This window comes from Zalophus californianus, chromosome 13, assembly GCF_009762305.2.
Source record: "Zalophus californianus isolate mZalCal1 chromosome 13, mZalCal1.pri.v2, whole genome shotgun sequence".
Lineage (NCBI taxonomy): Eukaryota > Metazoa > Chordata > Mammalia > Carnivora > Otariidae > Zalophus > Zalophus californianus.
This window is the reverse complement of record NC_045607.1, coordinates 5780803-5795989: the sequence shown is the minus strand read 5'-3', so window position 1 is coordinate 5795989 and position 15187 is coordinate 5780803. Positions and strand designations below refer to the sequence as shown.

General features: G+C 58.9%; 1 protein-coding gene across 1 annotated transcript in view; it reads left to right on the top strand.

Moving 5' to 3' along the window:
* Positions 1–15187, top strand: part of ASS1 (argininosuccinate synthase 1) — a 50293-nt gene that overhangs the window by 21571 nt on the left and 13535 nt on the right. Inside the window, exons 8-12 of the mRNA XM_027615272.1 lie at positions 968–1038; positions 1595–1625; positions 6793–6883; positions 9720–9804; positions 10401–10465. Coding sequence (XP_027471073.1) covers positions 968–1038; positions 1595–1625; positions 6793–6883; positions 9720–9804; positions 10401–10465 — 343 coding nt within the window. The remainder of the gene's footprint in view (positions 1–967; positions 1039–1594; positions 1626–6792; positions 6884–9719; positions 9805–10400; positions 10466–15187) is intronic.

The following is a 15187-nucleotide window of genomic DNA, read 5'->3' as shown; positions in this document are numbered from 1 at the left end:
GGGGAAGGGGGGCAAGGTGCTAAAAGGGGCTTGGGAAGCGAAGTGTCGGGTCTCACTGCCTCACAGGGGCCTGGCTGGGCCACTTAGCTGCCTCTGTGCCCCATAAGCAAGGGGAGGGGAAAGCAGAATGTAATGTGTGTGTTGGATTCCAACCAGGTGTCAAGCCAGGGCAGCGTGGGGGTGGCTAAGGGGTCAGCCTTGTCCTTAATCCAAAAGGCTGAGTGAGGTGGGCCTTCAGAGTGATCGCCAACAGCCTTCAGACCCAGGGTCTCGGCTGGGATGAGTTTTCTCCTTCCACAACGGAAGCATTTGGGAGACGAGGCACAATTAGAACCACTAGGAGAGGGCGGAGGGGGTACGGGGTGTGCCCACGATGCTCTTTAGAGGGTTGCAGAGTGATGTGTGTGGTGGTTGTGCCAGGCAGGGGGAGAGGGGTGGCTCCCAGAACGTGCCAGGCGGATACCATAAACAGGTGCCAGGAGCTAGAAGCCCTTCCCCTGGGGCAACATTAAGTACCGGGTGGGCGCAGAAGCCTTGGTTGAGATCTACAGTGGAAGTTTGGACGCCTCCTGCCCCCAGCATATAGGGTTGCAGAGGGGGGTCAGCGAGTGGGAAGCCTCTGGCATACTGCTTAGCACATTCTAGTGCTTCAGGGCCTGTGAAGTATAGATTTGGAGAATCTTCTGGAAGGAAGCTCCGAGGTCAGTATCCACCCCCTGACATCTCAGACACACAATCTTGTAGTTTCTGCATGGGCTTGTCCAGTAATGGCGTCCTCACTCATTCCCCAGGCAGCCGGGGGTGTGGGGAGGAGATGGACACCGGAGGGCGGGGGCGGTCTTGACTGCACGAGGACCAGAGTTTGGGGACGTCCACAGCCTTGTAGAAAAACCAAGGCAGCTGGGCCTGACCCTCAGGCCGACTTCACGCTCTCTCCCGCCGGCCCCGTGTCGCTTCTCACCCACAGCAACACGGGATCCCCATCCCAGTCACTCCCAAGAACCCGTGGAGCATGGACGAGAACCTCATGCACATCAGGTAAGCAAGGCGTCCCACCTGTGCGTCCCACCTGTGCGCTGCCCCGCCCCACACCCGGGAGCGTCTGCCTCCGCAGGGCAGATGTAGCCTTGGTGGTGGTCCCCGCCCCCACCCCCCACCCAGCCGCCGCTCGCTCACTGCAGGGCTCCCAGCGGGCAGGGGGCTAGATAATAGGCGCCTGGCCTTGCCTGGGTATCCGGGAGGGCTTCTCATAGGAAGTGACATTTGAGTTATAAACTTCAAGGATGAGGAGGGACTGACTGGCCAAGGTGCAGGAGGGAGAATGTGTTTAAAGCAGGGAGAACAGCATGTGTGAAGTCCCCCCCAGATGTGAAGCCCCGGGGCTGTGCCCCAGAAGATGGAAGGAAATGTCCCAGGCTCTTTCTTGCAACCTGCAGCTCCCACAGCCAACTGTGGTGGGCCCGGAATGTTCCAGACGGGGTTGGCAGCAGCTGCTTGGGCCGAGAAAGAAGGGAAGACCAGACTTGTGTTGCGGGGGGAGGGTGTCTCTCTGCCCCTCCCCACCTGATCCGCTGTCCTCCCTCTCCCCCTGCAGCTACGAGGCTGGAATCCTGGAGAACCCCAAGGTAATCCCCGCGCCCCCCCACCCCCAGTCTCCTGTGAACCGGCTGCCCGTCTTTGGTGGTAGCTACTCCGAGCCGATGCTGTCTGATGTGATTGTAGCCTAATTTGAAATTTCACGGGGGCCGGGTGTGGGCCTGGGGCTGAGCCCTGCCTGCGTCCCGATCCTCCCCGCCGGGCCCCCCTCTGCCTGCCTCCTCCATGCTGCTGCATTTTGAGACCCCCCCCTCCCGCCCCCACCACACTCTTTTTCTAATTGCCGCTGGGATGAATAGGGGAAGGAAATATTTCAGGGCAGCATGGAGAGAGTGTGTGATTGTAAGACAATAAAGAAGCAATTAGGCAGATGAGACACTTGTGGGAGGGCCCAGCCTGTGCCCACCAGCTCTCAGGCCGTTGCTGCTGAAATGAGGTGGGGTGGGGGGGGTGGCACAGATTAGAGCCTCAGGACCCATTTGTCTGGGTTTGTGCTCCACACCCGCCCGAGGCAGGCCGCCCTGATCCCCGGTCCCCAGCCTCCAAGACTGGCCAGGCTGGGCCTCGACCCTGTTTGAAGTTTAGGATTTCTCTCCCTGGGGGGGTTTCCCTTTGTATCTCCCCCTGCCACCGTGGGAGATGGGGGGTGAGGGGGTGCGGCAGGACGAAATCTATCCTGGGAAGAGAAAAATCTCTTTGTCCCTGAGGGAATGTGTCTCCATTCCCTGGCTCGGCTGTTTTGGGGGTGGGGTGGGCTGCTTGTCTGACGTTAGGGAAGAAGTGTGCTGTTGGGGAGGGGAGTGCGCCTGGGCAGCTGGGCCTGGGGGATCCAAGAAGGCCAGCTGGAGGGGACGATGCCCTGGTGGTGTTGGTGAGGCTGGGAGAGCTGGAGCCCTGCCCGGGGGTCCTGGGACGGCTCCCGGAGGGACCCGGCCTCCCGGTCAGTGTTGGTGATAATAGAACGACTACCAGCCACCAGTTCTGGGACCAGGCCTCGTTTAGCATTTTCTTGGCCGACTTTCCTTGGCTCCTGGCAGTATGCGTCCTCATTTTAGGGGCGAGGAAACCGAGAAGCCAAGGCCCAGAGAAGTGACTCACCCCCAGGGCACCCCATATCTCTCTGGGGAGCTGGCCCTCCTGCCCCTGTGGTTTCCTCCTCCCCGCCCACCCCCACCCCCACCCGCACCCGCACTCCACTCGGCCCAACCGTGTCACTCAAGAGAGCCTGCACCCTTGCCCCCTGGGGGCTAATGGCCCCATGGGGCTGCTGTGGCCACAGGTTTTTCCAGTTCATGCTCTGCTGACCCCACGACACTCAGGCCAGCCACCCCTAATTAGCTAGTCAGTCAGCACCAAGGGGGGCGGGGGAGGCTGAGCCTGGCAGACGCAGAGCTGTGCACAGGCAGGCTGTCCCCTCTACCCCCCCTCCAAACAGCCTGTAGAACTCTCACCAGAACGAGGGGAGCAGAGGCACGGCCCCTAGGGCAGTGCTGGGGGTACAGATGGCTCTGTGACCCCCGGGCAGGTCCTTCCCCTCCGGCCTCCTGGCTCATGAGGGCAGTGGATGGATGAGTCAGTGCTAAAGAGTGTCTTTTTAAGGATTCTGCCACCGATCAAGGTGGGAAGGTTGATGCATCAGTCACCCCGAGATAAGAAACAGGGGTCTGCATCCTGACGCTGCCACTTATTGCTGTGCACTCTTGGGCAAGTTACCCAACCTCTCTGAGCCTCTGATTCCTCATACACACAGTGGGAAACCACAGCACCTCCCTTCTGCAGCATAGAAAGCTCTTGGTCTGTCCCTACACCTCAATCTTGGATGGAGCCAGGGGTCCCTCTCTACCTCCTCGGGCAGCCTAAGATTGTTTGGGGAGGAAGGGACCAAGATCGTCCCAGGACCCCTCTCCTCTGGCCCGGAAGGCTGGGCTGGGTGTGAGAGAGAGGAAACCTCATTCCCACTGAGAAGTGGAGGGTGAGGCTGAGGAACCCAGGGTCTGGCTTTCTGGGCCTGCTCTCCTTTGTCAGGGGGCTCCCCCAGGCTAAACTCCAGGATCCTCCCTTGCAGCCCGGGGCTTCCGCGGCATGGGGGGCATTCGTCCTCCGGATCCCCGGGGATGAGGAGACAGTCGCCAGGGGCCTGGCGCTACCCTCCAGGCAGAGAGCTCCTGCGCCCACCCCCACCCCCCGCTGCCCCGGCCCGCTTGGGAGGAGATGGGGAGACAGGGCTTAAGGGAACCGGAGCCCCCTCCCCCTCTCCAAAAAAAGCCCCGAGACCTGCTGAAGGGAGGGTCTGAAGGCAGATGGTGGAGCCATTTTCTGCCTCCGTGAGGGCTGATTGAAGGGCAATGAGGCAGCTAATGCGAAGAAAGATAGAAATTTACTTGCTTTAACTTCATACGGCACACAGTGAAAGAGTTCATTCAGTCGCCGGCCCGCCATATCTGATGGATGAATAAACCATTTGCAGCATCGATCATGCCTCTACATCATGGTTTAGTTCATGGGCCATTTGCTTCCAATTTCTCCTTCTCGGCCCTGTTTCATGCTTTCTTTTCGTCCTCTCCCCCCCACCCCACCCCCACTCTCTCTCTCTCTTTTTTTCTTCCCTCTCTTTCCTCCCCCCAGCCCCCCCCCAGATGACATTGGAAGTGAGCCCTCCCGCTGGGATGGATAAATAGATGGTATTGATACTCAGCAACAAACTATTTGTCATTTGAACTGGGCTTTTAGGAGGGAGAGTAAAAAGAAGGCAGCGCCCAGCCACCTCGGAATGCAAAGCAAATGTCACTTTATTTCTATTTAGTTATTTTATTTAATGGGCGCTGTCGGGGTGTCGGAAACCACACCAGCTGCCTCTGGCTTGCACCGTGGAGTGCGGGTCGCCCGCCCTGTGCGTCTGCCCGCCTCGTCTCTTCTCCCAAGGGCAAGCCATCTCATCCTCCGTTTGGGGCTTCGTGCAGAAGTGTGGCGGGAGAAGGTCAGGCAGCGCAGGTGGAGGTGGGAGGAAGGGGCCGTGGGTGGGGGAGCACTGGAACCCTGCTTTGAGTTCATCCTGGACAGGGGGCCGGTAAGGCCCCCCTACCCCAGCAGGAGGGGAAAGGGACTGTGGAGTCACGCTGGACACCCAGAGGCCCAAACCCTGGTTCACTTTGCCTTTTGGCCAAGGATGGTTGGTCATCGGGCCTGTCTGTGCCCAAGGAATACAGTGGTTGGCAGGACCCAGTCGGGCCTGGGGAGCCGGGCATTTCTTCGAAACCACCCAAAGCCTGTCCCCATCGTTAATGATGCTGACTGTCTCTGGCCAAAGCCCTTGCGCTGAGCAGCCCGTAGGTTCCTAAAGCAGCTGGGAAACAGCGGGAGGTGATGGAAAGAGCACAGAACAGGGAGTCCAGAGGGCCCACATAGTGGAGCTCCCACACTGCTGGGGACAGGCAACATGGTTTGGTCCAGCCACTTCTCTGGCCTTGGTTTTCCATCCGGTCCGTGGAGGCTTTGGGCGTAGGGTCCCTAAGGACCCTCTCCCTGTTTGAGTCTGTCTTTGAGGCCAGTTCTAGGTCCTTATTCACACCCCACAAATGGAAACAGATGAAGGGATGCAGCTGGTCCCACGTCACACAGCACTCTGGAGGTGCCAGGTCCACCACAGGCCCCTGTCTGAGCTCAGGAGTAGTGCTATAGTAGGACCAACCATCGCCCTTGCCCAGGGCTGAGGGGTGCCTAGGGGTGCGGGAACCAGGATGGCTGGTCACCCGGACATAGAGCCAACAAGCAAAGTGACCACAGGTGAGGGATCCAAGGCACTTCTGCCAGCCACCCCTTCTGCGGCGGGGGGGGGGGAGGCTTCTGGGAGGCGGGCACCACCAGGAGTCCGTTCCAGCTGTAGTCCCCACCTGCAGAGCAGGTTATGGCTCACACCCGTCTTCCCTGGCATTTTCTTGGGTAATGTTCGTGTCCAGTAAAAACCATAAAAACCATCTATATGCTTAAGGTGCAAGAAAGTCAAGGGCAGGTATCCTTTCCCCATTTTGCAGGTGAGGAAAGCAGGCCCAAGGAAGCAAGGCAACTTGGCCAAGGCCCCGCAGCTGGGGATCTTGACTTCCTGGCTTAGAGGATATTTTCCACCCCTGTAAAATCCAGCACATATCTGTGGCCGGCCTTGGGGTTCCCTACCCTGTGCCGGGTCCCGGCCCTCACAGAACTCACGGTGGAGAGTGGGGGCAGCACCTCCCCCTCAACCTGTATTTCTTCATCTATAGATAGGGTGACAGCACTTGACCTTACCAAACAGGGCTGCTGAGAACCCAAAAGGAGCCGCAGATGGAAAGTGCCATGTGAACGTCCACAGGGTCTCGAAAGCAAAGATTTAAGAATGGCATGTCCCAGGGTGTCCCAGGTGGAAACAGCTGGGCCCTGAGGTGCCCCCAGGAGAGACCAGAGCAGTCAGGCTGAGAGGCCCCCCCTTTTCCCCTGGGTGGCCAGGGTCCAAGCGCAGCTGGGGGGGTGGGGGGAGCCCAGGGCCTTGGGCTTCGGGAGCCAGGAGGGACTTTTGAGAGCCCCAGGCAGCCAGCGGCCCCCTCTGCCCGCTGCATCAAGACGAGTCGAGGCCCATTTTCCAACACGCCCAAGGAAAAATATACATAAAGGTTGATGTGTTTTCAAATGGGTTTTTGCTTTGCTCTCCTCTTTTCTCCCTGTGAGTATTAACCTCGAGGACCCTGGGGACGGCTCGGCTCGCCAGAGCACCTGCTGGGGTCACGCGTAGTCATTAGCTTTGCGGTCAGTGCAGAATAAGCCCCATTTCCCCGCGCCTGGGAGAGCGAGCACCCGCTCCCGGGAAGCCCGCTCCTGCCTTGCTCCTCCAAACTCACACTTTTCTTGCCTGACTTGTTCCTCTGCTGCTATTCTACCTCCAGCTGTGGGGGCGTCGAAGAAAAAGATGAGATCAAGTTGAGGGGAAAAATTGTCTGATTTCTCGAGCCCTTTGTTTCCCAGGCCCCTGGCAAGCGAGGCCGGCTCCAGGCTGGGGGCTGGGAGGCCCACGGGTCTGTGCCAGGTGGCGGCGGGTGCCTCAGCCCCCCTGGTTCTGGGGAAGGGGTGAAGATCTCTGCGGGAGGTGGGGTGCAGGGTGTGCGGGGACTGGCGGGGTACGGCTTGGCTCTGGACACCCCATCCTCCAACTTCTTTGTCTTTTGTCAGAACCAAGCGCCTCCGGGCCTCTACACGAAGACCCAGGACCCCGCCAAAGCCCCCAACAACCCTGACATCCTTGAGATCGAGTTCAAGAAAGGTAGGTGCCCACCTGTCGGGGCTCAAGGGAGTGGGCTCTTGGGGCCCTGGCTCCTCTCCCCTCTGCATGGGAGCCTGGGCACGAGCCCATTGCATCCCTCCTGTGTTTCTGGAAGCCAGAGCTCAGGCAGGGGCTTCAGGGGCTCCCAATCACCCCCTTCCCCAGATGGCATGGTCCATTGAAGTCTCCAGATTTGAGTGGAAAGCACCCTCAGCTGCCCATCACATGGGGTCGTGGGCACCAGGTCTGGAGTGAGAGCATTCCGGTCCCTAAGCGGTCACGTGCCAGTGGCTTTGGGACTTTGGACAGTCACTCAGCTTTCGTGGGCCTCAGTGTCCTCTTCGGTAAACTGGGGATAGAAGCACCTGCCGCCTGGCATTTTCATGATGTAGAATGTGCTCCGTAAGGGGTGCGTCCTGCACAGGAGCCTGGCACCAAGGAGGTGCTCAGTGAACGGTGGGTCTTAGAGAGCTGGCCTCAGGGGCCCCTCTGATCCCCCAGCTCACGCCTCAGCTAGTCCTATGCTGTACCCCACCCCTCTACCCCGAGCTCAAAACCGCCAGTGCTTTTGCTCCCTTTAGCCGTGGATGGGTATCCTGATGTCCTTATCTTTGCTATCAACCAGCCATGTTTGCTGGCCTGGCCCAAGTGCCCGGTCTTGAGCCTGGCACCAGGCACACCTCTTGCCATGGAGGGGAATGCAAGATGAGCCTGGTGATGAGAGGGGCAGGAGCAGGCTCAGAGTGAGGGCTCAGGGCACCCAAGGAGAAGACCTGTCCTGGCAGCTGCAGAAATCAGAGAGGCTTCCTGGAGGAGGTGGTGCTAGGCAGGAGCTGGAGGATCCAAGAGGGGGCGTGAGGGCATCCCAAGCCTAGACAAGGAGGCCGGACAGGCCATCCACAAGGCGGCTGCCCCGGCTGGACCAGAGCAGAGGGAGAGGGACTCTGCCCCTCCCAGGGCACCTCAGGGACCGAGGATGGGGAAGTGGCAGATCCCTGTCCTCACTCATCCTTGTGTGACCTTGACAACCACCTTCACCCCTCTGGGCCTCAGGCTCACTTGCCTCTAAAATAGGTCATGGAAATGATGCTCACAGGTGTCAAGTATGATGTGCAGAGTGAGGTGGGGGTGGGGGGAAACAGAGTCTGTTAGTGCTTGAGTAACACACCTGTTCCTGGCCTTTCCCGAGAGCCTGGCCAAGCAAGTGGACATCTCCATTGCTCCCCCCATCTATTCAAACCCTTGAATTTCACACCACCTGGGGACCAAAGGGCCCATGGGCTGAGGCCCCTGACGGAGCTGGAGCCCTGAGTGCCCACTCTGTCTGACCCGGGCCTGGTCCGCAGGTGCTGGGCGTCTTCAGGCGGGATGGCCCCAGGCAGCACCTCCGGCAGGTTCCTCCCCCCCCCCTCCGGGGGGGAGCCTGGGTGAGGGTGGGAGGCAGGCAGGAGGCAGCGGGGGTCCCAGACACAAGGCTCTGGCAGCCTTTCCTCCAGAAATAGGGCAGCCCCAAGGGCTGAACTGGAGAAGAAACGTGATCCGTTTTAATGATTTGGGGACCGTCTGGAAAAAAAAAAATAGACGGGAGGAGCCGTCCCCAACTACTCCCACTCACCCTCTAGTTAATTTATTTGAAGTTTTAATCTAATTATTAACTATTTTAAAGGCTAAGAGGCTTTCTCCGGCAGCAGCACCAACAATGTCAGCCCCTCTCTGGGGCAGGCCCCGTCCACGGCCATAATGGGACCGGGAGGGAGAGAAAGGGAGACGGGAGAGGGGGGCAGTGGCGAGAGGGGCTTAAGGTTCATTATTGGGCAGACTTACATTTAATAGCAATTTACAACCAAGTTATAAAACCCCTGGAAATGGGGGTGAAGAATGGCGAGGTGACAGCGCCTTGAGGGAAGCCCCTCCAAGCGGCGCCTGGCTAATAAAGACCCGAAAGCCGCTATTGAGACCTGATTGGCACCCGGTCGCTGGCTACATGGTAATGAGCTGGGCAGATGGGTGGGGGATTATCCGCCAACTTTGAACAGCTTTCCTTTGTCACTGTTACAGCTCTCTTGTTAGCCCCCTAATACATTTATTGCTCATTTCACACCGCTCGAGAAAGTGCCCCTTGCTATTCAAAGTCAACCCCGAACCCACCCACTGCCCCCCCCCCGCCGCCACCCCCCTTGACTGGGCCCTGCCCTCCCCTCCCTGGGGCCGCGGCCGCCTCCCTCCTGCGCGCCTGCCACCCGAGACCCGACTTCTCAGAATTCACCGACGCCTCCGACACCTCGCCTGCGGGAGCGGGCACCGCTTCACCCCAGCCATCAGCGGGCTGTGGCGGTCCGGGGTGCGGGGCCGCGGGGGGCGCTGGGGTCCACCCGACAGACGTGGCAGGGGGCTGCGAGGGCCTGCGTGCATGCGTGTGCATGCAGGCGCGCGCACGAGCTCGAGCTCCGCCGCACCTCGGCCAGGCGGCCTGGGTAGCTGGTGGGACAGAAGGTGCCCCGGCGTAAGACAATGGTGGAGCGTGAAATTCAATTAGTTCAGGGCTGGTTCCAATTTCACAGCCCCTAAATGCAAAAGGGACAGAGAGAATGGGGAGGGTGGGGGGCGCGTTTTTATTGCATTTTCCCTTTCATGCTGGGGGGCGTTCTCGCCCCTTCTCTCCCTCCAGCAGGCCCCAACCTGCACAGGGCTTTTCAAAGAGTCATTTGGAGTCCATATCTGTCAGATCCATTTAAGGCGTTGCGGGCGGAGGGAGAGGGCGGGGTGGCAGGCACAGGCTCCATCGCGGAGGGAGCTCCGGGCCCCGCAGGCCCACTGCCCTTTCCTCCCGCCCTAGGGGTCCCGGTGAAGGTGACCAACGTCAAGGACGGCACCACCCACCGCACGTCCCTGGAGCTCTTCGTGTACCTGAATGAAGTCGCGTGAGTGCCCACAGCCTGGCCCGGCCTCCTGGGAAACCACCCCCTTGGACCAGTGCTGGAGCAGGCCATTGTGCCTCACTGGCTGGGCCCGAGGCTCAGGCTGAGGACAGGCAGCCTCGGTGGGGCTCACAGGCACCGGGTCTCCTGGTCTGATGGGAGCCTCTGGTGGCCTTCAGCCTTGGAAGGTTAATACCTGCCCTCCCCCCCCCCCCCCCGGGGTCTACTGCCCCTAGGGACAGTCCAACCAGAGCTTCTGAGCTTTCTGCCAGACCTGAGACCCAGGTAACAGGAAAGATGAGCAGTGGGTAGGGCTGGTGCCCTGCAAGGCCCCAGGACAGAGGTAACAGAAGTTGCCAACTCCCTGTGTGACCCTGGTAATCCTTTCCCTCTCTGGGTCTCGTTTCCCCACCTGTACAGTGGGCAGTTGAAGCAGGTGACCTGGCTCCAAGGTCCTTAGCATCTTGGGTCCTGGGATGGTGCCTGACGCCCTGCGTAGGGCTCTGGCGTCCTGCAGCTGAGAGCCCAGCCAGGTGGGTGGCGTCTGACTCGATTCCTTGTGGCAGCATGTGGTTCTAAGGGACCCGTTCTCCCCACAGGGGCAAGCACGGCGTGGGCCGCATTGACATCGTGGAGAACCGTTTCATTGGGATGAAGTCCCGAGGTGAGTCTGCTCACCACCCTTGGGGGCGTGTCTCAGCTCCCAGAGACCCCAGAGGCCCCTCAGATTCCCATCCCATTCAGGTGTTGCTACGTGGGTGACTTTGGGCACGTTCCTTCCCTCACCAGACTCAGTTTCCCCCCTGTGAGGTGGGGACAGTGGGCCCTTCGCCACTGACTCTCAAGGGCATGATGAGAAGCGCTGTCCCGAGAGCGCGAGGAGGAACCTGGGGGTCCAGGAGGGGGGCTCGGAGGAGAGGGGAGGCCGGGAACAGGCCGGGAGGTCAGGCTGTCCTGTGCCCCGGGCGGGTCGGCCAGGTTTGGAGGCCGACCACGCAGGGCCGATTTCACAGTCATAAAGGCTGCTTTGAAGAGGCGGCCCGCCCGACAGGGCAGGAATCCCGCCAGGGGTGGGTGCTGTGGGCTGTGCTGGCGGTGGGAGCCGGCCAGGGCCTGTCCCAGGGTCCAGCATGGCACAGGCTGGGTGGCGCTCTGCCTCTGTGTGCAACAGATGCCACCTCCCCTAGGCTGCCAGGGCTGTTGCCACCTCCGGCTGGGCCGGGGGTGAAGAGAGGTTTGGTCCCCAACCAAGCAGGTGCCTCTGTCTTCTCTTATTAACCAGAGCCCTGTGGTTTTCTGTCGGTCCCTCGCCGGGTCATCAGACCACACCCGCCCCTCCCGGACTCAGTTTCCCCAAGGGGATCTCCTGTCCAGAGAGCTGATGGCCACCAGATTTAGCACCCTTAGAACAGGGTGCTGGTCTGGGCGAAAGGAAGCGGGGGTCCTCACTTATCTGACTTGTCACCTCTGGGCCCCATTTCCCCAAGTGTGATGTGGTGGGCCCCGGGGTGGAGGTCAGATCCTTCCGGCTCTGACCTGTTTGGATTTGTCTCAAAAGGTGTGGGGCCACTTTGCCTCTTTCCTGTGATTTTTCTTTTTTTTTTCCTCCTCAACACAGCTACTGTCTACGAGAAGCAACCTAATTGAAACTCGCAGGGAAGGCCTTGTCAGAACAATATAACTAATTAGCTGTTCCCTTTTGTCCTGGCTTAAATCTTTGCCTCTTACCCCTATTAACATCTGATTAAATGTCCCTTTGTCTCAGTCTGTCCTTGGGAGACAACACAATGTAAATCATGCGAGGCAGGCCAAGGGGGGACCTTGGGAGGGAGCCACAGACCAGCACCCTCATTTTACAGAAGGGGAAACCGAGGCCGGGACTGATGCCCAGACCCAGAGAGGCACAGAGTGGAGGCTAAGAACTAGAACTCTGGGGTGGGGTAGATCCAGTTCCAGCCCATGTTTGATAGTGGGGTCTGGTGCAGGGAATGTGCCCCATAAATGGCAGCGGCCCCAGGGGCAGGCTGAAAGGTCAGAGGCAGCCTGTGCCCTCTGGGAGCTCAGTGTGGCTCAGAGGTGTCCTCGGTGGCACCTGCTGGCTGCCCTTCCCGCACCATCACTAATTGCGGATAGTTATTACCAACCAACCAGGATCGGCACTTGTGGTGAAAATGGTTGCCTTCCAAGGTAAGGACCGGCCCGAGGTCACTCCGTGAAATGCCATCCTGCTGGGTAGGGAGGGTCGAGTAAACGTGAACTGAAGGGGGTGGTGATAAAGGCCTGAACGAGGTTATGCCGAGAAGGCTTCCTGGAGGACGTGACAGGAACTAGGCCTCAGCTGGTAGATGTGGAATAAAGAGGGTGGAGCAGGAACATTCTGGGAGATCAGGAGAAAGGTAGGGGGCACCCCAGGTGGCCCGTTAGGTCTGATGGGGGCTGGGCCCCTGGAGCCAGAGGGAGGCACCTGTAGCGAGTCTGGGCTCTGGTGGCAGATATGAGACCCCGTCTCGGCCCCATCACCACTGGAAAAGCAACTTAGCCTCCTAGAGCCTCGGGCTTCTCCATCTGTGAAATGGGTTGTTGTGTGGACCAAATACAGAGAGCTCTGGATGATAGACTACTACCTTTTCCCCAGAACTGGGGGGGCATCATCACCCCTGAAGTTCAGAGCCTTGAGATTAGCAGTCAGCTCTGACCCCCTTGGCTTCTAACCCATGGTTCCTGGAGCACGGCCTTCACGGTGCCCGGGTACTCTGTGTGGACCTGCAGGGTCTGTCCCTGCATGCATGGAATTTAGCCAGAGGGTTGTACAGTCTTTGGGGAAGACAGTCAGGATTCGGACTCCCAAGAACTTGCCGTGTGACCTTTAGCACGTTGCTTTCCCTCCCTGTGGCGCCGACTATCAAAGGTGGCGCGAGACTAGGTGATCTTCCCTCTGGAAGTTGTAATTTGCCTGTTTTCTTACTTGGGTCGGAGGGGTGAGAGAGGAAGGTTGCTTCATGATTTTAGGGTGGTGTCCTGTTTTTATGTCTCCACTCCGAGTAATTCGTCATGAGGAAGAATGAGCAGGGGCAGTAAATGAGTGTGTTGGGGCTGTCCACACGCCACAGTTTTTATTAAGTCTACGGTAATGGGAGAAGCGGTTAATTGTCAATGATACTGAGGGCAGAGCAGAAGACGCTATTGTCCATACCTCCGTGTACAAGGGGGAAATGTCATTTGTATTGATTTTACAAAGCTCATAATTGAAATTCGTTAAAGGGCTTGTTTTTTTGGGGGGGGAGCAGGGGGGAGTTGGGTAGGGAGTTGGGCAATGTTAGTGCTCTGAGTCTGGGGTGGTCATGGGGTCAGAGGGGCAGGGGACTGGGGAAGCTGCAGATGGAGTAGCTTTTGCTGTATTGTGGCTGTTCACATCGTCATTATCACATTATCTTTTTAACTCTGGAGGGGGGCTAATTAAGTGAAGTAAATGAAATCAGTGGGGAGGAGGAGGGGGGGCAGGGCAGGCAGGAGGGAAGCAGGGAAGGAGCCAGCGCCTGTCCTTCTGCTCACCTCCCTCCTTCTCTAGCCAGCTCGGCTCTCTCCTTAGCTCCCAGCCCCGTCCCTGCCGGTCTCACCTCTGCCTGCCGCTGCCTCTTCCCTCGGCGGACTCCCTCCCCCTCTTCCTCATTGCCTGCTTCTCCTCTTCCCTCCCCTGTCTCTCTCTCTCCTCCACCCTTCCCATCTGTCTCCCACTCTCCCCTCCTATCTCACTTCCTCCTGACTCCTCCACTTTCTGGCTAAGAAGCAGCAAGGGCTGCCCGCCCACTTACCCACCTGCCTGCCCACCTGTCCAGGCCTCCCAGAGGCTCCGCTCAGGTGGAATGCTCCAGATGGAGAGTAGAGGGAGAGCTATGAAACAAAGACGTCCGTACCCCCAGAGGCCCACCCTGATCCCCGGGCTGGGGCCTGCAGGGCACCAGGAACATAGAGGATGGCTAGAGGCCCACCATGACTTGACTCCCCATCACCATGGCAACCGCCTCCATCCTTGGCCCTGGTACCCAAGAGGGGAGCCCTTGGGCTCCAGCCAACCTCCCTTCCCCGGGCCTTTCCAGATATCTCCCTCTGGATACTGCTTTCCCAAAGGACCAGAGCCTCTGGTCCAGGTGCCCTAACGCCCACCCCACCCCAACCCAGACCCCAGCGGATTGGCCGATCCCACTCCGTTCTGCCAAATCATGCCGTCCGGTTAACCCGGCAGCCTCAGGAACAGAGGAGACGGACATAAGCTGCAGTAATGTTTTGGTCCCCACCTCTTCCTCCTTGGTCCACTCACCCCCCCCACCCCCCAGCTCCTTGCCCTTTTCCCCATCCCCGCCTTGGCAGTAATTATGGTGTGATTGAAGCTGCTCCGCAGAGAACCACTGACACCTCTGTCTTTTTCCTGTAAACACGGGGAGATGAAAATAGACACTCGGAGCCGCTGTGCATGTCACTATGAAGGTGTCTGTTGTCTCTTCCACCGCGACAGCGAGACTCACCTGTCATCTCCTTCTTTTTGCGCAGTGGTTTGTATGCCGACTGTCAAAAGCCCCAAATCCATAGTCTTTTAGCATCAGGTTTCTGTCACTGTATTTTTTTTTAAGTCATTTTTTTTTTCCCAGAAGGAATACACAGAAATCATCTGTACCCCCTGCCCCTGCGGGGAGGAGGGGGGGGATCTTTCAAATGCTCACACATGTGCGTGCACACACACACACACACATGACAGCAGCAACCTGAAAACAGCTTTCTGATCAGTCACAATTAACTTTAACACCTAAGAAAAGGAGCAGGAACATTAATTGTGCGGTGTGTTTGAGGGCTGTGGCTTTTCTTCTAGCCCTCAGCGCCTCCTGCGGCCATCTGGGAGGGTTGGCGGCCATGAGGCTGGTTCTGAGTGCGCAGGGGCGGGCAGCTCTGCCCACCAGACGCTCTCCGCTCCTTCCCTGGGGATCTGCTAGCGTGGGGCAGCAGCGGGTGGCCTTGGGCAGGTCGTGGCTCTTGCTGGCTGGAGAGTATAGGTGTCCTCCTGGCACTCTGCACACAACCATTGTTGTTCCTTCTCTGGGCTGCTGGGAGGTGATGCTGTGGAGCCGGCCCCAATCTTCTAAAGAGGCAAAGCCATCAGAGTGCCCACCACATGGGGGTGACAGTGTGTCCGGGTACTTACCATCCAGGCAGGTGTCCGTGGAAGTGAGAACGAAGAGCACTTTGCCTGGGGCTCAGAAGGTGACTGAGGTAGGCCAAGGTCACACAGCAAAGCTGAGCTGGGAACTCTGTGAAGGTGTCTGTTCCATGAGACTCCTGCTCCGCAGCCTCAGCCCTGCAGATACAGCTTGGACTGTGCCCCGTGCCTGTCCCA